The following is a 24,271-nucleotide window of genomic DNA, read 5'->3' as shown; positions in this document are numbered from 1 at the left end:
TGTTCTTGAGCTCCAGCTGATGGGGCTGAGATGGGCAGGAAGCTGGGCCGTGGGTTGCCAGATGTTTCAACTGACTAGAGAAGGAGGAAATTGTCATGTGAACTCTTCCAAGTGAAATGTGGCTACAAATAATTTCTTTTAAAAACCATGCAGGCCAACAGCGTACAGCCCAAACAAGAGAGCTCTGAGGGCTCTATCTGGATCTCAGACCATCAGTCTGCAGCCTCTGATGCGAGGACAGAAAGTGGAACATCATTCTCATGTCAAGAGTCAAGAATCTAATCATTTAGTATTTTCTCCACTATTCTTTTCTCTTTTGCCATCTGCAGGAAAAACAGAAGAATGCAAGGCTCTATAAGAAACGGAAACTAAAAGTCTCTTTGCTGTTAGCAAAAAGGAGCAAAAATGAGGATTCTCTGTCACTTAAAGAATGCAATCACGGGAAAATTACTTTAAAAAGGTTTTGAGACATCAAGCTGGCTTGAAGCTCCAGAGATGAACACATGTTCTCTGAAAGATTCCTGATTCCAAGATAAGAATTCAGGGCAAACTAGAAAGGAAATATTCTACTGAAAGATGCTTCAACATCTAAGTTGAAAAAAAATAACAGATCAAGATTAGTAAGAATTCCTGGGTAATTTTTTCCTATAAAGGTTTACCCTATACAAGTGATATATTTGATTAATACTCTCCCAGTTGAATCATTTCGAATAAAGTATTAAATTGTTGTGGAGTTTTGGAAAATAAAATATGAGATGCCATGGCTGTAATTTATATCTCAGACAATAACTATAACACAATGGTAGATTATGGAATTAAGTTATAACCACCATCTGACTCACGCTACCTGAAGAAAAAATAACTAACAAATATGTAAGTGTTAAAAATGTATATAAAGTGACTACAAACACTAAGTAGATTTTTATGGCTTTGTAACTCAGGATTAAATTTTTTAAAAAACAGAATCATACTAAATATATGCATATTAAAATGAAGACATTTTCCCAAGTTCTTTCTTTTCTTTTTATTCTCATCTATTTTTTCCTCCAGATTTTATCCTGTAGTCAATATCTTGATACTTTAAAAACATACACCTTTCTCCTTTTTATAAGAAATTTTATTTACAATTTACAGTATGTGAGTTATATATATATATATATATAAATTTTTTTTTTTTCATATCAAGTCTTGCTCTGTCACCCAGGCTGGAATGCAGTGGTGCAATCTTGGCTCACTGCAAACTCCACCTCCTGGGTTCAAGCGATTTTTCTGCCTCAGCCTCCCGAGTAGCTGGGATTACAGGCACATGCCACCATGCCCAGCTAATTTTTGTCATTTTTAGTAGAGACGGGGTTTCGCCATGTTGGTCAGGTTCGTCTTGAACTCCTGACCTCAGGCCATCCACCCTCATTTGCCTCCCAAAGTGCTGGGATTACAGGCATGAGCCACCGTGCCTGGTCTATTTTGATATTTTAAAACAGTGACAAGATGTCCAAAATATGTTCTCTTTGTGGAACATAAATAGCAAACAAAATACCAAGGTAAACTCTTGTCATGTGAACAGACAAGTTTTGTACAGATACTCATGTTGGAAAAGGTGACATGAATTCTGTACAGATAGTCATGTTGGGAAAATTTCGTACAGATAGTCATTTTGGGAAAAGTGACAGGAATTATGAATTTCAAGGTTTGGTAGTCTTTTCAGACCTCTGTTCCACACATAAGCTCAAGAGCTGTACTGCTCTGTCAGAGGAGAAACAGGGACAGTGGACATTGTCCAAGGAAACTTTGAGCTTTGAAAGTTGAAGAGCAGAAGGATCATTTCTTCTCACTAAAGTAGCTGATGTGCCACCATCCTTCTCTGGGGAAAGACGACTGTGACTATGTGATCTGGGGGAGATGAAGATGGGACACAGCTGTAATGAAGCCTTGGGAGAGATGAGAGAGAAGGGTGAGGAATAAGGGTTTAAAATTTCAGGTACCAGCAATACGTAAAGAAGGCAAATGCAGGTCAGTTCAGGACAACAGAATGTCCAGAAGAAGAATTTTAAAAGGCAGACAGGAGAGTGTCTTCAGTGGGGCATTCACTGTTCCTTCTGTCTAGTCTTGCCCCTTCCTCTGCCATGGGCATCCCCCACTTTTTAAGTTCCTGCTTCCACTCTGCGCTAATGTGTGGTTGAAAAGGGGACTGCTAGGTTCTGCATGACTCAGGCAGTGAGTGGTCCAGGTGAGGGCCTCTGATCCAAGTCAAGCCTGTGCCATCCTTCCTCACATTGACCCAACTGACGAGTCATGGAAGTGGGCATATGAGCAAAGTCCAGACAAATGGAGCCCCTCTTTGGCACTTTCGGAATTGGGGCAAAAGGAAGAGGGCTCATAGTGGGGAGACATGAGCCCATGCGACATCCAGTGACCTTGAAAAATCAGATGTGAGAAAAAGACACTTGTATGGGGAGGGGTGAGAGATGAGGAATGAGTTTTGATGGCCATCGAGATTCTGCTGCCAGTTCTAACGAGACTTCACACTGCCCCGCCTCCTGAATTCCACGTCTTAACTCCATAGCCTGCACAGTTTCCCCTCCAAAACCCTCCTGGCTTAACTTACACTAGTTCACTTGCTTCCAAAGAAGGTAGAGCTTCCAAAACAAAGTACCACAGACTGGGTGGCTTAAACAACAGAGGTTTATTTTCTCATGATTCTGGAGGCTGGACATCCAAGATCAAGACAGAGGCTGGAGACCTCTATCTGTGACTCGCAGATGGCTGCTGTCTCTGTCCTCACACAGCTTTCCTCTGAGTGTGTGTAGAGAGAGATCACTCTTTCTCCCTACAAGGCCACCAATCCTAGTGAAATAGGGGCCCATTCTTATGACCTCATTTAACCTTAATAAGGTTCTCCTAAAGAACCTATCTGCAGATACAGTCGCATTGGGGGTTAGGGCTTCAATATACAAATTTTGGAGAGATACCATTCAGTCCATAGGACCAAGAGGCAGCTGGTTCGGCAGAAATGGAATGTGTATGTGTCCTGGACTCAGGAGGGTTAACCTTGAGCTACATGACCAGAAAAAAGTCAGGCTGACTTTGGATAAAAATTAGGCTCCTTCTTTAAGCACTGCTAAACCAAACCTATCACACAAAAAAAAGAAATTTGCGTATCATTCAATTCACAACCTTTAATTCAGCATAAAGCGTCCTGTAAGCATCAGTTTCTCTGAGAATATTGAGGTCTGTATCATTGGCTTTCGAAGCAGACAAGCCAGATTTACTTCAATAGTGACAAATATACACATCTTATTGGGATCTAATTAAACACGAGAGAAATTAGTTGGATTTGACAGTATCCATCAGAATTGTGGCAGAAATTAAAGATCCAGTCATGGGACTATTGTTCAAGATGTGCTGATAATATATACAAAACTACTTCCTGTCTTGAAAGGCAGAGTGTCTCTGTGTGGAATTCACTGTTGCAGTGCTGCAGAGCGTACTTCATGAAGGACAGAACAATATGAAATAAATCAGAAGTAGGATGCCGCAAGGAAGAAACACTAACCTGTGCCATTGGCTTTATGGAGAAATGCGGGGGGTGGGGGGGAGCATTCAGAACCCAGCTGTTCCAGAAAAGGAGCTGGTGATCCCTGCTGTTCAATAGCACAGCATTTGGTCTTGCTCTCACTGCTATATCTTGGGATGCAGCCCTCATATTGGCTAAGAGTGAGGAGTTAGGGAAAATGGCAGGAAGATGTGTTGGGTTGGCTTCTTATGACTTTCGGCAAGGTCCTACAAGACAGGTAGGCTCAGGCTAGAAATGGCCAGCCTGAGAGTAAAGTGGAAACAAAGAGTATACCTTTGCTAAAAATTCCCTTTTCATCCTGTAGCCTATAACTCATACTTATGGGGAATCTATAACTTGAGGCCTTGAGTTAGATCTCCCGCCACGGTTACCAAAGCTGAGACCTGAAGGGGAAATCAACTGAGTTTTCAAGGGGACTGTACTGTCAACAATCCCCCAAAGCAGCCGGGCGCAGTGGCTCACGCCTGTAATCCCAGCACTTTGGGAGGCCGAGGCAGACGGATCTACCTGAAGTCAGGAGTTCGAGACCAGCCTGGCCAACATGGCAAAACCCCGTTTCTACTAAAATTACTAAAAATACAAAAATTATCTGGGCGTGGTGGCACCCATAATCCCAGCTACTCAGGAGGCTGAGGCAGGAGAATTGCTTGAACCCGAGAGGCAGAGGTTGCAGTGAGCTGAGATCGCGCCATTGCACTCTAGCCTGGGCAACAAGAGCAAAACTCCGTCTCAAAAAAACGAAAGAACAAACAATCCCCCAAAGCAATTCCCTATCCCTAAACTCACAACTGCACAAAGTGGGCTATGAAAAATCACCGATTTGATAAAGGAGATGGATCAAGTTTATATGAAAACAATGCAAACAAGACTTTTTTAGTCTAAAACAACAAAGGTTATAAAGGGTCCAAGTTGAAGTTTATAAAACAGAAATTTGCATGGGGGTGGGGTAGAATTTCCTTACTAGATTTTAGTATACAGGAGATGATAAGCTGAAGATATAAAAACATTTGTTAAATCACAGGGGAGAGGTCCCTAATGACACCAAGTGGCGTGTACATTTGCAGAACCTACAGACTACTTGGTGTCACCACTGAAAACGTAACTCTAGATTTTGTCTAGTGTTCCTGCTAGAGGAGTTCGTGACCAGCCTGGCCAACATGGTGAAACCCCGTCTATACTAAAAACACAAAAATTAGCTGAGTGTGGTGGCAGGTGCCTGTCATCCCAGCTACTCAGGAGGCTGAGGCAGGAGAACGGACCATCAGTGTGACCAGGAATAACTCTCCTTCTCATAAGAAGACAAAACAAAAATATGTATGGTAATGACATGCTTTGATATTAGCATTCAGCCCGCTAACAAGAGGCTCTGCGGTAGAAATGTGGGTTTTCTTTGTAGACGCAAAGAAAAGACTTCAGAGCTAAGCCCCAGGTTTCAGAGAAGGATGTCACTCCACCCAGGAGCATGGTGTCCACCTCATGAAAACAATGGGGCAATCTGCATTTCTTCAACCATCTTACATGACTCCCAAAATAGGGGACTTGAACACTATTTCAATTTTACGTGGCATAAGGTCATAGAGGTAATAGCAAATCAGTACTTCCCACTCATTCTGCTCTCTATTCCTCCAAGCACGCTAAAGAGGTTAGTCTCATATTTGCATCAGAATAATTTTAAAACCACCCAACGCCTCCCCTTCTTCTTTTTTAACAAAGGGAGATGAGCTTCAGGATGACATTCTTCCATAGTCAACAGGCTCTAAAATTTAGTAACATTGGCTTCGCTTTCATCTGTTCACTTCTATGCTTACCTGGTATTTGTAGCAAAGGATACTGCTTTCCAATTTACGGTAGCATGAAAGGATTTCTTTTTAAAATATATTTATTTTGAAAAAGTAATCAACTCTTAAGAGATGTATCGACACAGATGGCAAAAATCATTCAGGTGGACGGAGGGTTTGGGGACAACTAAGTTAACCAAAGAAACCCTTGTTTCTTTGCTGATTTAACCTGTTTTATGTCTAGTCTTGGGGGACTGCTCTGTACCTTTTATTCTTCCTGATGCAGAATTCCAGTGCAACAATTACTTACAGTATCAGCTTCTTTTTATAAAGCACTTGGGAAGTGATATTAATACTCAAAACAGCCACCCACGAATGTTACTCCTTGTGTCCAGGTGAAGAAACTGATATTCTGGGAGATTAAGTGATTTGACCAACGTCACATATCTAGAAAATAGTTGAAATCTGACTTTCTGAACTCTGTATGCTACATCTCTGTGCCCAAATACATTGTTTCTTTATTTCAAGAAAATGAAAACAAGCTGTGAAGATGATTAAAATTGGCCTACACTGGAGTCTGAAACTAGCCTGGGCAACACAGTGAGACCCTGTCTCTACAAAAAATAAAAAAAAATAGCCAGGTGTAGTGGCACATGCCTGTAGTCCCAGCTACTTGGGAGACCTGAAGCAGAAGGATTGCTTGAGCCCATGAGTTGAAGATTGCAGTGAGCTATGATCACGTTCCTTGCACTCCAGCCTGAGTTACAGAGTGAGATCCTGTCTCAAAATTTTTAAAAATAATAAAAAATTCCCAGCACTTTAGGAGGCTGAGGTGGGCAGATGACTTGAGGTCAGGAGTTTGTGACCAGCCTGGCCAACGTGGCGGAACCCTGTCTATACTAAAAATACAAAAATTAGCTGAGCGTGGTGGCAGGTGCCTGTAATCCCAGCTACTCGGGAGGCTGAGGCAGGAGAACCACTTGAACCTGGGAGGCGGAGGTTGCAGTGAGCGGAGACCACGCCATTGCACTCCAGCCTGGGTGACAAGAGCAAATCTTCATCTCAAAAATAAATAAATAAATAATACATTAAATAAAAAAATAAAGTTGGTCTATGAAAAACCTAAGGTAGAACCAAATAGTTTTTTCCATATTAATACTCATGCACCTGCCTTTTCAACTTATATACACATATCCCACTGTAGAAAATAAAAGGACATATGTGTACAATCCTGCTCTGACAGCCACAGGCAATGACGTCTCAGGGCCTTTGGCACCCGCCTGCTACTACAGGAATTTTCTGGTGGACTCTGGAAGATGGGTGTGGAAGAACAGCACTACAGGTACTTGACTGCTCTCTGAAAGGACTCAAGTTAAGAGAAAGGCTACAGAAAGGAGATACCTACACCATCAGCTTCAGGAAAAGGTGAGTCAGTCTCCAGAATGCGAAATTTCCTGTTACAGACAGGACATAGCAAACATCCTACCTCCTGGCTCTCATCTCCTACTTCTCTCCCCTTTGCTCCTTCTGCCCCAGCCACGCCGACCTTCCTTCTGTGCCTTGAACAGGCCTTTGCATTTGCTGTGCCCTCTGCCATAGATGCTTCGCACCAGATCTCTGTAAGGCTGCCACCTTCTCATCATCTAAGTCTAAGACCAAAGTGACCCACCTCAAAAATCTTTTTCTCTTTTATCCTTAATGCTGTTGCTCCCTTTCTCCATCATCGCCTTCCAAAACTACCCTGTGTTACTGTTTTGTTTTTTTTTTCTGAGATGGAGTCTCACTCTGTTGCCCAGGCTGGAGTGCAGTGGCGTGATCTTGGCTCACTGCAAGCTCCGCCTCCCGGGTTCACGCCATTCTCCTGCCTCAGCCTCTCAAGTAGCTCGGACTACAGGCACCCGCCACCATGCCCAGCTAATTTTTTTATATTTTTAGTAGAGACGGGATTTCACCATGTTAGCCAGGATGGTCTCGATCTCTTGACCTCGTGATCCGCCCGCCTTGGCCTCCCAAAGTGCTGGGATTACAGGCGTGAGCCACTGCACCCGGCCACATTTTTTATATGACATAGCTTTCTAGAACTGTCTTGTTTCTTCACTTGCCTAGTGTCTACCTCCAAAACTCAACTGCAGCCTTCATGAGAACAGGGACCCAGTGTCTCGAGTTCACTGTGACTACCTCCAGTGCCTGGCACACATTAGGTGTCAAGAAAAGCTTGGTGAATGAAAACACACTTGCCTACTTAAAACCCACCCTCCCAAAATATGATCCACTGTCCCTTCAAAGCAGCAAAAAAGAAAGTAAAGAGATTCTACCTGGTTCGTGAGGAATCCATGTCCAGCACCAACTTGGCTAAGTGTTTCCTCTGCTTTTGAATATTTGGGATTTCCACCTGTGGTTACATGACATAAAAGATACAATCAAACTGAAGCTCAAGATAAATTCTTTAAGAACCATTCGCACTTTGGGAGGCCAAGGCAGATGGATCACGAGGTCAGGAGATCGAGACCATCCTGGCTAACACGGTGAAACCCCATCTCTACTAAAAATACAAAAAATTAGCCGGGCATGTTGGCGGGCACCTGTAGTCCCAGCTACTCGGGAGGCTGAGGCAGGAGAATGGCGTGAACCCCGGGAGGCGAAGCTTACGGTGAGCCGAAAAAAAAAGAACCATTCCTGGCCAGGCGCGGTGGCTCATGCCTGTAATCCCAGCACTTTGGGAGGCCAAGGCAGGTGGATCACCTGAGGTCAGGAGTTCGAGACCAGCCTGGCCAAAATGGCAAAACTCCGTCTCTACTAAAAATACAAACATTAACCAGGTGTGGTGGGAGGTGCCTGTAATTCCAGCTACTCGGGAGTCTGAGGCAGGATAATCACTTGAACCCAGGAGGTGGAGGTTGCACTCAGCTGAGATCACACCACTCCACTTCAGCCTGGGTGACAGTGTGAGACTTCGTCTCAAAAAAAAAAAAAGAACTATTCCTTAGAACAATTCTTAAAGAACTATTGGAAGTCGCCCAACAAGTTTACTAGCAGTCTCGCAATCCTTATTTTCAGATGAAATCCTCTTTTCCCTTTTGTGTTATTGAGGTCGAACTAATAGGAATTGTATATATTTTAGGTGTATGGTTTAATGTTTTCATATGCACACATTGTGAAATCATTACTACACTCAGGCTAATTAACATATCCATCCCATCCCATAGTTTCTATTTTCTTTTTTTGATGGTGAGTACACTTGAGATCTATCCTCTAAGCAAATTTCAAGTCTACAATACAGTATCATTAACTATCGCCACACAGTGCTACACATCAGGTCTCCAGAATTTACTCATCTTGCATAAGGGAGACCTTGTACCCTTTGACCAACATTAGATGAAATTAATGATGCCCTTTCCTGAGCTAAACTCTGCTCCATCTTTGCTGGACACCAGCCAGGCTCTCCATCAACCCAGACCATCTCACAGGTCCTGTGCTTCTCTGCTCACACAGGCCTGGCCACTTTCCTGCCCTCACCTTGCCCGCCCCCGCCCTGCCAAAAAAAAAAAAAAAAACAGGGCTCAACCACATCCCTCTTTACTTCCGGAAGGGCCAAAAGTGGGGAGAAATGAAGACAGCCACGCAGTCATGTCTGCCACAGACCTGAGGCAAAACGGACAGCTGAAAGACGAAGAGCGTGGAGAGGCTATAGCTGCATCTAGGATACAGATTCTATATTTATAAAAAGAAAGGAAGCAAATGTTTGTATTTATAGAAATAAAGTAAGACTTTTCCAGTCAATAATGAATAAACATTGCCATCATGGCTTTTCTCGGCTACGAGTTCTTCCATTTTGGTTGTATGTAGATGCTCTTTTTATATTTTTTCATTCTAAAAATGGCTTCACTGAACATCCCAGTGCAGGATTTTGGTTCCGGGCCCAGCAAAAGTAGGGCAGGATGTGAGAATGCAAAACGAAAATTGGCCGAAAATTGAACTAAAATCATCTCGGGCTGCGGTTTTTATATAAGGAAAAAATTCGAGGAGAATCCAATGTTCTCTGAAGTGCTTTCTATTCACTCTCCCGAGCAGGGATGAGTAATGTTCTACGTGTAACAACTTCCAATAGGAAGCAGAAGTGTAACTGTCCCCAGGCAACCTGAGTCACCACCCAGCCCCGAAGCTAAGCTGGAGGGCCACTGGGTATCTCGCTTGAGCCAAGTGACTGTCAGCACCCACAATGGACTCGCTCCTTGGTTTGCTTCAGGCTTTGGCCAGAGCCGGGACCCTCCTTTTGAGGCACAGAGGGGATCTCGTGAATGCTCCAGGCGAGGAGATGACTTGAGAAGCCACGAGCTGGTCGATTCCAAAGAACCTCATCCACAATTTTCTCCTTGAATACTTTTAGGTCCGTAAGTAATTATTGGCCCATACCTCTGTCCCAGAAACAGTGTCAGGGGATGTGGAGGTGCTAGATGTGGTTCAGAAAGGAAGCCAGACAGGGTCTAGGGCAATGCAGTTTAATACAGTAGCCTCTAGCTACACGTGGCTATGAAATTCTAAATTTAAATTAACGAAAATTAAAGAAACTAAAAAATTGAGTTCCTGAATTGCACTAGTGCTCAAAAACCACTTAAGGGCCGTGGCTATCAAACGGCACTGATTGAGAATATTTCCATCATTGTAGGGATTCTGCTAGGATTCATTTTAGGTGTCAACTTGGCTGGACTGATGGATGCCTCAAAGGCTGGTGATGTATTTTTTCTGGGTGTAGCTGAGAGGGTGTTTCCAAAAGAGACCAATGTGTGAGTCAGCAGGCTGGGAGGAAGACCCACCCACAATGGGGCGGCACCATCCAATTAGCCGAAACACACAGGTGGAAGAAAGAGGATTCTCTCACTGTGTTCTCCCTCCCTCCCTCCTGTAGTGAGATGCCTTTTCCCCTCATCAGACTCCAGGTTCTTTGGCATTTAATGGGGGTCTCTCTGGCTTTCCACCTCATATTCGGGGCTGCACGATCAGCTTCTGAGGTTCCTGGACTGAGTTTCGGGTTCTGAGGTTTATGGACTGAGCCATGCTACTGGCTTCTCTGGTTCCCCAGCTTACAGATGGCCTATCAGGGGACCTCTCCCCCTCTGTGATTATGTGAGCCAACTTCCCCTAATAGGGGAGAATCCCAACTTCCCCTAATAGGGGAGAAACCCCTTTCATAGATCCTATTGGTTCTGTCTCTCTGGAGAACCCTGACTAATACAGAGTTCTAGGGGATAGCGCTGGTTAGATTTTATACAGGTGGAGTGTCCCTTATCTGAAATGCTTGCGACCAGAAATATTTGGGATTGGGAGTTTGGGGGATTTTGGAATATCTGCATCATATTTACCGGCTGAGCATCTCAAATCCGAACACGTGAAATCCAAAACGCTCTAACGAGCATTTCCTTTGAGAATCATGTTGGTGCTCAAAATGTTTCAGATTTTGGATTGTTTCAGGTTTGAGATGCTCAATCTATTAACAGATGACGAATTAAAAACAGCTGAGAGGGATTCAGGATTCAAAGCTCCCCAAGCATTTCCTATCTCCCTTGAGAAGCTTTCACTTGGCTGAAGCTAGCAAAGTTTTCACATAGACATTAAGGTTGCTTTTTAATAAAATAGTTTGAGTGTCCTTTAAAGTCCAAAGACAAGGGACCTATATAAACATAAACTGCAGCTGGGCACGATGGCTCATGCCTATAATCCCAGCACTTTGGGAGGCCAAGGTGGGTGGATTGCCTGAGGTCAGGAGTTTGAGACCAGCCTGGCCCAACATGGTGAAACCCCGTCTCTGCTAAAAATATAACAGTTAAACGGGCGTGGTGGCGGGTGCCTGTAATCCCAGCTACTTGGGAGGCTTGAGACAGGAGAATCACTTGAACCTGGGAGGCAGAGGTTGCAGTGAACCATGATCGTACCACTGCACTCCAGCCTGGGTGACACAGCAAGACTCCATCTAAAAAAAAAAAAAAAAAAACATAAACTGCAGGAGGCCTGGGCCCCCAGAATCCTAGTAAGGAGTGGCTGTTGTTTATAGCACTGAAGACTTGAGACAGGTGGAGGGTGGGGGTGAAGGCAGTCGAGGTTGTGGGTGGGGAAGCGGGTAAGCTGTCAGCTTTCCACCTTACTCCTAATGCCTGCAGGGAAGAGAATGGGTAGGAGAAGGGTTAGCAAATGCTGAAAGGATGTATTTGGGAATCTTGACCATGTGGCTGGGTAAGAATCCCTGACGAAAAACAATGTCGGGGAGAAGGTTAAGGGAAAGAACTAGAATGCTGGAAACAGAGTGATTGAGGGGCTCCTGTTCGGTACCTCCTTGCTCACTCAGGCCTGGCCTCACTCCTGCTGCTTACCTCCGCCAGCAAAAACAGGGGCTCAATCACGTCTCTCTCTACTTGCAACTCAAAATGTATCAGCTCCTGAGCCAGCTTGTCCTCTGTCTCTCCACAGAGTTTCAGCATCTTCCTGTAATCCAAGGCAGAAAGAAACAGTGAATACTCTTTAAGACAACATTTCACTGGCATTACCCTCCCCTCACCTCCTGGCTCACTTGTAAACTTTCACAAGTCAGTGTTAATAAGCTGGCTGATCTCCATGGCTTCCCCTGGGCCAACCTGTTCCAGCCGTCTGCATTTCTGAAATAATCAATTCTTTCAAAAGGTGCCACCCACTGTGTCCCTGGGGCACAAGGGGACACGTGGGGAAACATAAGAGAGAAAACAGACACACATGCCTATAAACACATGCTTCTATCTCTGAGGAGAACACTGGATAGCTAAAATCTGCCTGCTAAAAAACCATCATCTTCAAATACAAAGCAAAAACTCAATTTCAATAGGTCCTGATAGAAGGAAAGCCCTGGTGCCTAAGCCACGAAAATGTAATTAGTACATGGATATATAGACAATTATCCAATGAAAAACAATTCCAAAAGTTGATTAATAATGAGCAAATGACAGAAGACCTGAATGAGCAGAAAGTCATGCCATCTTCTCAGATGACACAATATACTATTTCAAAGATGTTAAATTCCACCCAAATTGTATACAGGCCGTTTTCCCATTGTCTGGTACCCATTTTAACTAAAAGTCAAGTAAAAAGTTTTTACAAACCAGCCTGGGCAACATGGTGAAACCCCGCCTCTACTAAAAATATCAAACTCAGCTGGGTATGGTGGTGCATGCCTGTAGTCCCAGCTTCTCTGGAGGCTGAGGCACAAGAATCACTCGTAACTGGGAGGCAGAGGCTGTAGTGAGCCTAGATAGTGCTACTGCACTCCAGCCTGGGCGACAGAGCGAGACCCTGTCTCAAAAACACATAAACAAACAAAAAAGCTTTTACAAGTCAACCAACATATGAGCAGAGGTAACTGCCTTTTTACTGTGAGGATATTCCTTTCCTGTTCATATTTTCACATTTTTACCCTACATGTGTGTGTCCCCATACAATACATAATACTGCTGCTTTGCTTAGTTCAGTCTACATGCATGGTTTTACACTGAGCATATCCTGATGCTACTTGCTTTTTTTGTTTGGATTTTTTTTTTTTTTTTTTTTTTTTTGAGATGGAGTTTCACTCTTGTTGCCCAGGCTGGAGTGCGGTGGCACGATCTTGGCTCACTGCAACCTCCACCTCCTGGGTTCAAGCCATTCTCCTGCCTCAGCCTCCCGAGTAGCTGGGATTACAGGAGGCTGCCACCACGCCCGGCTCATTTTTTGTATTTTTAGTAGAGATGGGGTTTCACCATGTTGGCCAGGCTGGTCTTGAACTCCTGACCTCAGGTGATCCACCCACCTTGGCCTCCCAAAGTGCTGGGACTACAGGCAGCCTTGCTTTTTTACTCTATCATTATGTTTGGAGCTTACCCATGTTGGTACATGCGGAATTAGATCATTTTGCAATGGAGAATTCCGTTCTTTGAATATACCACCATTATGTTAAGCTGTGCCACAAACCAGAGTTTTTGGCTATTACATGCAGCGCTTCAGTAAATATGCTCATGCAGTCTCTTTTTGCATGTTTGGAAATTTCACTAGCACAAATGGGAGTTCCCATTGCCCTATGCCCTTGCCAACTCTTGGTCCTGGTAGGTGTCTGAATTTCTGCCAAACTGGTGGATACAAATTATTATCTCCTTCTGGTTTTAATTTACATTCCTCGACTGCTAGTAAGACTGAATATCCCTCTCCCATGAAGTGCCTGTTCATATTCCTTGGCTATTTTTGTATTAGGATCTATTTATTTGAATTTATTTGTAGGAACTTCATATACATAGGTGTGTGAAGGCAGATTTTCACTCTTTTTCCTATCTGCTACAAATGTCAGTGCCCAGGTGTGCTTTTATCTTTGTATCTCTTTAATGATGCTTTTTTTTTGAGACAAAAATCTCACTCCATCACCCAGGCTGGAGCGCAGTGACGCGTTCTTGGCTCACCACAAACTCCGCCTCCCGGGTGCAAGCGATTCTCCTGCCTCAGCCTCCCGAGTGGCTGGGATTACAGGTGTGCACCACTGCACCCAGCTAATTTTTTGTATTTTTAGTAGAGACAGGGTTTCACCATGTTGGCCAGGCTAGTCTTGAACTCTGGACCTCAGGTAATCCACCTGCCTCGGCCTCCCAAAGTGTTAGGATTACAGGCGTGAGCCACTGCACCCAGCTTAATGGTGTCTTATATCTGATTTTCTGGTATTTATTCCATATTTCTAATACTACTTAATTAAAAAAATTTAAATATTAGCTATTGACATTACAGAAAATGAGAATTTAGCTATGTTTCCATTTCCCCTCCCTCCCTTTATTTATATTAATAAATGCTTATTATTTATATTACACTTTGACTTCATATTATTTGGAGTTAATCTGGGTAGTATACTATAATTACTGGTTTCCCTGCACACTTATTTGTTCTCCCTGGAGTTAATAATTGCCTTGTTTTGGCTTGCTTGTTTTCTACGTACCCAACTGAATTCAAAGTACTCTGCCACTTTCCTAGTTTGTCTGTTAAGATATTGAACCAAAATTTGCTTAACTTACTTAAAAAAAAATTAAACCTCATCCTAAGCAGTGATAAACATCACATTTATGAGTTTTGTGTGCTAATTTTGTTTCTTCTGTTACATATTAAAATAAAAATATTACCAAAAAATATTGAACCATACATCATGTAAATGAATTTCATCTTCTTGAATTAATCCCTCCTGGACCTGTCTCAATGTGGATTGAGTTTTCCTCTATCCCTAAGGCACATCTGTCTTCCTGCAATCTTCCTTCACCATTCCCTGGGATTCTCTTCCTCTGTCTTGTGTTGGACATTCTGTTATCTTGAGTCTACCTCTCTTTTGGTCACTCCCTCACCAAGGACACATCTTGCTGTCTTGCTTTAGCTTGCTGAGAAAGAATAGGTGGGAAGTCAGTTTTTGAGGCCACGTATGTCACGGCATTTTCCTCTGTCCTCTCGTTGATTGAAACTTGGGCAGAATATTGAACGCCTAGGCTGAGCATGGTTTCCTTCAGAATTTTAAAGGCGCTGCTTAATAATCTTCCTTCTTCCATTGCTGCTTTTGCTCAGTCTGGAAGCATTCACATTTCTGATCCTTTGTATGTGACATGTTTTCTCTCTAGAAGGTTGTAGACTCTTTGTCACCAGTATACATGATGGTGAGCTCTGTGGCATACGCTTAATTCTTCCCATTGTATTGGGAGTTCAATGGGCCTTTTCAGTATAGAAACTCATGTCCTCAAGATCTGGAAAATGCTGTTGGATTATTTATTATTATTTCTTCCTCTCGTTTTCTAAGAACTCCTGTTTTTCGGGCACAAGACTTCCTGGATTGGTCCTCTAATTTTCTAATTTTTTCTATTGTGTGTGTATTTGCCTTCTTGCTTATCTGGACGATTTCTTCATATTTATCTTCCCAACCTCCTACTGAGAATTCCATATCTTCTATCATATTTTCTCATTTCTACAAGCTTGCTTTTAATCTCTGGCTATTTCTTCCCCATAAATATTTTGTATTAACATCCTGTTTTTCATTTCATGGACATGTTATCTTCCCTTACTATTTGAAAACATAAGTGATTGTTCTCCTAACATTTTTTCCTCCCCTACACAATCTGTGTTTCTTCCAAGCTGCATTGTATCCACCCAATTGTTTTGGTCTCCAGGTTTCAGGTTAGAGACTGTCCTCAGATGTCTGATGATCTTTGGTGCCTCTCTATATTTAAGAGTGGAGACTAAAAAGCTCAGAGTATGTGAATTCATCTGTAGAAAGATCTGGTTGCGTCACTTATTGAGGCACTGACCCCCTCCAACATCCTCAGATCTTTAGGTCCTTCCATTTGGACTAATCTGATTCTCCAGAGAAACCTCTTCCAATTTCCTGCTTAGAGGGTAAAGGCCTGGGGGCTGCATGAGTGGAAGAAGACGGCTGCAGAGTATTAGCATCCATATCCAGTACGGGTTAGATCACTCAAGCCTCTTCTTTACTGAATGGTACCCATACACTCCACTACACCGGGAGTCCCCCATTCTAGAGATGCTCTCTTATCCTCTCTAGACAATTCTGCTCAGGTGGGAGTGGGGGGATGACAGCTTCTTAGACATGTGAATGGGGCAGAGTTTTGTGATCCAAGTGGTAACTGAAAAGCTTTCAAGCACATTCATGAGTTTAATCACCCACTCCACCCCCAAAGTCCCACTATTCCAGAGATCCCTGGTGCCATTTCTTGAACACTGTAAGCATTACATAATGTAATTTACATGGGATCTTTGCATATCTACTTCTGGCTTGGGAGTCAGCTTTTGGGGACTCGCCAAGTTAGTTCCCAGTCATTCATATGCTTTACAGCTCACAAAATTGTGTTGCTATTGTCTGCTTTTTCCTGCCATTGTGGGTTTATGTCTTTTAAGAAAAAAAAAATCTCCATATTGTAGTTTTAGTGGATTTTGGAAAGAGAGAAAATCAGATGCATGTTCAATCTGTCATCTTTACTTCCAACGTTGCTGTGTCATTATATTATAGGCATGACTCTTGGAAATACCATACAACAGGATTTCATGTCTGTCAACCTGAAATTTTCTTTGAACAGTTGAGTTTATTCCATTTACATCTCTTATGATTGCAAAGATATATGCAATGATTGCTACCACTCTCATTTTCTGTTTTCCAATTATTATGTGTTTTTGTTTTTTTTTTTGGTTACTTTTTTCTCTTGTAGTCCCTTCCATGTATTTTTTTATTTTCCTTTTCATCCTTTGTTAGGTTAAAGTTATATATCCTATTTCTATTCTTTTTGTGGTTAGTCTTACTTTTCTAACATGCGTATTTGACACTAAATTTATTTGTTTTTATTTTTTGGACATTAAATTTAAATGTAATACCTTTATCCTCCTTTCAAACAATATAGGAGCTTGAAATACTGATTCTGCCACCACAGAAACTTAAAAGTCCTTCTCTTTGGTCTTGTCACTTCTCTAAAAAATATCGTTCTTTGTTAAAATGCTACATAAGCACTCCCGTAATCCCAGTACTTTGGGAGGCCGAGGCGGGTGGATCACTTGAGGTCAGGAGTTCATGACCAGCCTTTTCTACTAAAAAACAAAAATTACCGGGGTGGCGGACCCACCTATAATCCAGTACCGGAGGCCGGGCAGAATCCTTGACCCGGATGCAAATAAAATTTATTTGCTTTTCTCCTGTTAATCTACCTTTTGTCAATCTAACTTTCAAGGCCCAACCAAAGAACCTAAGATGGTTAGAGAGAGAAAAAAAAAAGTTTTCTCCCCTACAACACAATTTTTTTCCTACCTTGGTACTTGTACTTCTCATCTTTCTTCTATTTCTGTGAAAGAGATGTAATCTATTTCATACAGCCTTAACTAGCCCTTTCAGTGAGAATATGCAGGTAGTATCTTCTTCAAATCTTTGCCTGAAAATATCCTTACTCTTCCCTATTTTATCATAGTATACTAGGTTTCTTATATTTTCGCTCAATACTTGAAGATATTACTCCATTATCTCCTGGCGTTCATTGTGGCTGACAAATACATAGTTTGTTATCAGTTTAATTGCTATTTTATAGTAATGGTCTTTTTTTCCTCTGGTCAATTTTACATTTTTCTATTTTTTGTTGATAATCTGTGGTCTTACTACAATATGTCCAGGGATGAATTTTTTTCTTGTTGATCTCAGTCAAATCATTTTGTGCTCCTTACATCTAAAGACACGTTTTTCTTTAAATCTGGAAAAGAAAAATTCAACCACAAACTTCCCCTTCTCCCTATTGTCTTCCTCAGGAATTCCCACCAGATGGAATGTTAAGCTTTTGCATTCTATCACCCATGTTTCTCAGTTTAAGAATGCCTACATCCTTATCTCTGCACTTCATTCTCTTCATTCTGGGTAGCGGCTCTACATCTGTTTTCAAGTTCAGCAATTATTTATTTGTGTACAATCTTCAGTTTCTTTCGACTAAAGATCACTGAAAATTTTCAGCATAATTTTGGAAAGTTCTCTTTGGTTTGCCTTCAATCCTGCCTGTTCTTTTTTAATACTGTTTGATTCTCTTGTCAAGGATTTTTTTTTTAATTTTAAAATTTCCATTTAAATAATTATTTTATATTTTCTTCCATATAGTTCTATTATTTTTCGTTCTCAGGGTACTGACTCTCCTACTGATTGTGTCTGCTGATGCTCTCTCATGACGATTCTATTTTCAGTTTGTTTTGTTGTGAGCTCAGCATAGGCAAGGGCTGCTTTTCTGAGAATCTCGTAAGTTCTGACATTTGAATTGAGAGGTTTCATATTTGCTACTGCTAGGGCCCTAGGGATTTCAATTGTGCATCATCAGTTTCATGTTAATCTCTCCACTTGGGCCTTGCCTCACCGCACAGACAATATGACTTTAGAGCCAAGAGTTCTGATTTCCTACTGGTAACATTTTCCTTTTTTCCACTAAAGTCCCCAGCGAGAATTCAGGTGCTTCCCTGAGAGGGTCTAGTCCCCTTTTCATGGATGGGGACTTACCTAGATTTGGCACCAACCCACGCAAAGTGTCACCTTACCCAAGAAGTGTGTCATCTCCCAGGATAGCTGACCCCTCCATCAGACACTGAGCCAGTGTTGTCAAAGGCAACTTTTTCTGAAAAGAAAGCAAATGCTGTAATGAAAGCTACTTTCCGTATTCATCTGTTGCATCTAAAATAGCAAAAAGTCAAATACTTGCCAAGGTATTATATTAGCTACGAAACAAGCTAACTTTAAAACAGGTTTAAACCTAGAAATTCATAGTGCACCATGATGGGTTAGACTTAGAGATGTCAAAATTCAGAAAATGAGAACTGAATTATATTTGCCACTTTGGGAAATAAGCCTAAGGCTTACATGCTGCATTTTAAAATGAGGTAGGATGGCAAGAAGGAAAAATGAGAAAAATTTAAAATGATGTTAACAAAGATTTGAGCAATGCCTTAATTTCCAAAAATAATATGTTTCTTAAGGAGTGTATTAGCCTTATTTTAAAAATGAGGCAGTGGCTGGGCGTGGTGGCTCACGCCTGTAATCCCAGCACTTTGGGAGGCTGAGGCGGATGGATCACCTGAGGTCAGGAGTTCGAGACCAGCCTGGCCAACATGGTAAAACCCCATCTCTACTAATAATATAAAAAACGGCCGGGCGCGGTGGCTCACGCTTGTAATCCTATGGGGGGATCACAAAGCCGGAGTCGAGACCAGGTGAAACCCCGTCTCTATAAAAATACAAAAAATTAGCCGGGTGGTGGGGGACCTGAAAAAAAGTCAAAAAAAGAGAGAGAAAAGTGTTCACATGCAATTACAACCCAGAAACAGTAAGCACCAAAATAAAGACACACTCCAAAAAAGACAGATGGCCAAAGAGCACATGAAAAGATAATTAACCTCATTAGTCATTAGGAAAACCCCAATCAAGGCCTCACTTTATACCCACTAAGACGGCTATAATAATATTAATACTTAACAAAACAAAACAAAAAAAAGGATTGGTGAGCATAAACCTTCATGCATTACCAGTGGAAGTTTAAACTGGTGCAGCACTGTGAAAGTGTACTTAGTATCTTAATAAGTTAAGCAGAATTATCACATGGCACAGCAATTCCACTCCTGGGTATATATACAAAGTAACTGAAAACAGATGTTCAAAAAAGAGGTACACAAATGTGAAGAGCAACACTATTCACAACGGCCAAAAGGTGGGAACAACTCAAATGTCCACCAATGAATAAATGGATAAACAAAATGTGGTATATCCATAAAATGGAACATTATGCAGCCATGAAAAAGGGAATGCTGCAAGGTATAACACAGATGAATCTTGAAGACATCATGCTAATGAAATAACCTAGACACAAAAGGACACATATTGTATAACGCTATTTAATGAAATATCCAGAATAAGCAAATTCACGGAGACAGAAAGTAGATTAGTGCTTGTCACAGGGCTGCAGGGGTGAGTAGAATGGGGAAGGACTGCTTAATGGGTATGGAGTTTCCTTTGGGGATGATAGAAACATTCTGGAACGAGATCGTGGTGGTAAATAGACTAACTGTTAAAACCACTGTACACTTTTAAATGCTACATTTTATGTTACAGGGAGGGAGAGACAAGCTGTGATAGGAGTTTAGCATGACCCGTTCCCCATGCTAAGTATCAAAGAGCTCTCTCCTTTCAGAACTAAGGCCAGCCAGTACACACAGACAGAACAAAAACAAGGTAAGAACCACTAGCACCTTCTCAGGTCTTCCAGTCTACGTGGCTACAAAGGTAGTTCTTCAAATAGAAAGTGACTGAACTACACCCAGCCCAGAGCCTCCTGGTGTTAACACATAGAGAGTTTCCACTTATAATTCATTTATTATCCAATATTCATGGAGGGCAGGCACCAAACCAGTGATAAACAAAACTAGACACTGCTCTCATAGAACATTTTTCTTTTCTCTTTTCTTCTTCCTTCTTTCCTTTTTTTCTGTTTTTTTGTTTTGTTTTGTTTTGTTTTTTGATACAAGGTCTTGCCCTATCTCCCAGGCTAGAGTACAGTGTTGCAATCATAGCTCACTGAAGCCTCGAGCTCCTGGGCCCAAGCAATCCTCCTGCCTCAGCTTCCCGAGCAGCTAGAACTACAGGCATGCACCCCCATGCCTGGCTAATTTTATTTCTAAATGTTTTTGTAGAGATGGTGTCTCACTATGTTTCCCAAGCTGGTCTTGAACTCCTCAGCTCAAGCAATCCTCCTGCTTTGGCCTCCCAAAGTGCTGGCATTGTGGGTGTGAGCCACCACACCCAGCCACAGAACTTACTTCTAATGGTGAAGATAAATAATATCATCATACCTTGCCCTAAGTTTACTCTCTTCATCTGGCTGTTCATTTGTATCCTTTATAATATCCTAACTGATAAATACAACTAAAGTGTTTCCCTGAGTTCTTCGAGCCATTTTAGCAAATTATCAAACCTGAGGAGGGGGGTTGTGGGACCCCTAATTTATAGCTGGTGATGAGAAATACCAGAAGGCTGGATTTGCAATTGACATCTTAAGTAGGGGCAGTCTTGTAGGATTGAGCCCTTAACCTGTGGGATCTGACACTAACTCCAGGTATACAGTGTCAGAATAAATTGCAAGACACACAGCTGGTGTTCAGAGAGTTGGAGAACTGCTTGGTGTGTGGAGAAAATCCCCCCACACATATGGTCACAGAAGTGTTATATAACCTGTTTAAACATAAGTGTAGACAAACAGAGTCTGTTTTTCGGAGAAGCAGGCATAATATTCCAGTTGTAGCCTCACAGAGAGGGCATAGCTTAAGGTATCGGTTCTCAACCAGGGGTGATTTTTGTCCTCCTGGGGTCATTTGGCAACATCTGGAGACATTTCTGATTGGCACAGCATGGGAGATGCTATTGGCATCTGATGGGTAGAGGCCAGGGATGTTGCTAAACATCCTACAATGCACAGAACAGTTTCCTCCAGCAAAGAATTACTAGGCTCAAAATGGCAATAGTGCCATGGTTGAGAAACCTGGTTTAATTTGCAAGTGTCTACAATATCCCGGTGACAAGTCAGTGAAGATGCTTCGTCTTGAATGTTAGATGGTACAATCATAGTACTGATGAGCTCACATAAAAAGACCATTTTGGTTTGTGATAAACATTCACAGTCCCGTGACCTGCCATCAGGGCAAGACTTCAGCGTTTCTGAATCTTTTTGAAATTGGACAAAGAAGAGACGATTTGCCTATAGTAAAGGGGACTTCTGATAGTCCAAGAGTTGACATCCTTTGAAGAAATACATCTACCAGAAGGTAAGTAGAGTTTTTCCAAATATGGAAAAAGACTAGTCAGATTATCCTGTCAGTGAGTGGAGCAGAAAACTGTGCCCAAGGGGGACCAAATGAATGAAGGTCAAGATCAACAGGACAAGACCGGCCACTGGAGGAACATGAGGTTGATCGGACTTTTGGAGGGGGGATGGAGAGGGGACAGCCAGGCAACTGTTCTGCAAAGTGCAGACTGGAAAACACAGTATGAAGCTCTAGGGCTGGAGGCACCCTGCTCCTGAGCCAAGGAAGCTACTTTTACTCATCATTTTGAGTCATTTAACACCCGCACTAATGATTTTGAGATCCTCTTAGGTAGCAGAGAGGACAGAATTAAGTGAATTCTTAAGGGATATACTTTTTAATTTTAACAAGCAGCATAACCTTTCCCTCCTGCCCTTTCTCATTCTCTATCATATCTATTATAGTATAAGAATTAATTCGCCTGTAATCCCAGCACTTTGGGAGGCCGAGGGGGGCAGATCATGAGGTCAGGAGTTTGAGACCAGCCTGGCCAATATGGTGAAACCCCATGTCTTCTGAAAATACAAAAAAAAAAAACAAAAATTAGCCAAGCGTGGTGGCGTGCCCCTGTAGTCCCAGCTACTTGGGAGGCTGAGGCAGGAGAATTGCTAGAACCTGGGAGGCAGAGGTTGCAGTCAGCTGAGATCGTGCCACTGCACTTCAGCCTGGGTGACAGAGTGAGACTCCATCTCAAAAATAAATAAATAAATAAAACTAAAAGATGCTAGAGGATTTATAGTAAAAAGTCCCTCCCACCCTCACTCATCCCTCAACCACCTCATTCCCCTCACCAGAGACCATGACAGTGACCAGATTTTGTGTATCCTTTCATAAATATTCTAAGCAGATTCAATTATACATACATGTGTGTGCGTCTACTTTTAGTATTTCTCCCCACGTTAGCATACTAAATATACATACCACTCTGTGCCTTGCTTTCCTTTACACATAGAGGTAGATACCTTTCATATCATTTCCTATCATTGCATATGGAACTGTCTTGTTCTTTTATTTTAATGGTTACACAGATCATTGAATGAAGATGACAAAATGTATTTACTCAAGTACCCTACCAATGGTGTAACCGTCACTCTAGGAGAGATGTTAAGGTGAATTTGAGAGCTTGGATTCCAAGGTGGGGGTAAGTTAGTGAAAATCAACATGAGTTTTTATTTGTGTAGATGCCTTAAGAATCAAGAAATTGGCCAGGCACCATGGCTCACGCCTGTAATCCCAGCGCTTTGGGAGGCCGAGGCGGGCGGATCATGAGGTCAAGAGATTGAGACCATCCTGGCTAACATGGTGAAGCCCCATCTTTACTAAAAACACAAAAAATTAGCCAGGCATGGTGTCACGCACCTGTTATCCGAGCTACTCAGGAGGCTGAGGCAGGAGAATCGCTTGAACCTGGGAGGCGGAGGTTGCAGTGAGCCGAGATGGCACCACTGCACTCCAGCCTGGGTGACAGAACGAGACTTTGTCTCAAATTAAAAAAAAAAAAAAAAAGAATCAAGAAATTACAAGGAAGCCACCATAGGACAAGAGAAAGGAAGAAATGCGTTAGCAAGCCCATAATCAAAGACAGTACATAAGAAGAAGTTAATGGACAGTAATGCACGATAGACTACAAATGATTTCTCTTTCTAAAAAGATTCTCTGAGGTGAAGGGACATTATCAGCTCAAGAGATGCCAGGCATTGTAGCAATCTCATATAACCTAAGACTGCCTCTAACTGAGATACTGTTTGCTCTGTCCCTCACACTTTGGTCACCCCATTTCAAGTGTAATGATATCCAGTCTTACACAGAGGCATAAGAATGATACAATGGACTCTGGGGACTCAGGGGAAAGGGTGGGAGGAGGGTGAGGGATAAAAGATTACACACTGGGTACAGTATATACCACTCAGGTGATGGGTGCACCAAAATGTCAGAAATCACCACTAAAGAACTTACTCATGTAACCAACACCACCTGTTCCCCAAAAACCTATTGAAATAAATTAATTAAAATTTTTTTAAAAAGGATATCCAGTCTTAGAAGAATTAAATTGCTCAAAGATCTAGAAAAGCTCCCGAAATCTTTTTCCTTCCAGTACTGAGGATCCACACTGACAAAGCCAGTCCCGATCCCTGGTAAATATTAGTGCCCAGGTAAAAAGATCTCAGCAAACTTCATGCTGGCCAGTGATTTTCAGAGCCAAAGAGGAGCTATTGAAGTAATTTTTTCCCCTAGCTCTAGAGTGCAGATAGAACCTTAAGATTTGAGGGAAGGAAAGACAGACTGTCCCAGGGTTTCGATATAGTCAATCTGACATTTCTGAGATGACTATTCTCTCTAAAATTATCTTGGGCATAAGCAACACAGTTTGTAGGATGACCCAGACAATAAGCCTCATTCTAATATCCACCCCATTCCTCCAAACACACACACACACACACACACACACACACACTCTCTCTCTCTCTCTCTCTCTCATATATTCCCTATCTTGGAAAATTATTGTCTACTATCCTCTAATTCCAGGCCCAGG

General features: G+C 42.2%; 1 protein-coding gene across 4 annotated transcripts in view; it reads right to left on the bottom strand.

Moving 5' to 3' along the window:
• The window catches only part of ARHGAP44 (Rho GTPase activating protein 44), a 205,530-nt gene that overhangs the window by 63,614 nt on the left and 117,645 nt on the right, over positions 1–24,271 (bottom strand). For all 4 annotated transcript variants that reach the window (XM_032139111.2, XM_032139112.2, XM_032139117.2 and 1 more), the window contains exons 4-6: positions 18,430–18,506; positions 11,718–11,829; positions 7,668–7,744 (exon numbers count right to left, since the gene is read on the bottom strand). In XM_032139111.2, the coding sequence (XP_031995002.1) occupies positions 7,668–7,744; positions 11,718–11,829; positions 18,430–18,506 (266 nt within the window). The remainder of the gene's footprint in view (positions 1–7,667; positions 7,745–11,717; positions 11,830–18,429; positions 18,507–24,271) is intronic.

The sequence above is a fragment of the Hylobates moloch genome, unplaced genomic scaffold (genome assembly GCF_009828535.3).
Source record: "Hylobates moloch isolate HMO894 unplaced genomic scaffold, HMol_V3 SCAFFOLD_19, whole genome shotgun sequence".
NCBI classification, from domain to species: domain Eukaryota; kingdom Metazoa; phylum Chordata; class Mammalia; order Primates; family Hylobatidae; genus Hylobates; species Hylobates moloch.
This window is presented reverse-complemented; position numbering and strand designations above follow the sequence as displayed.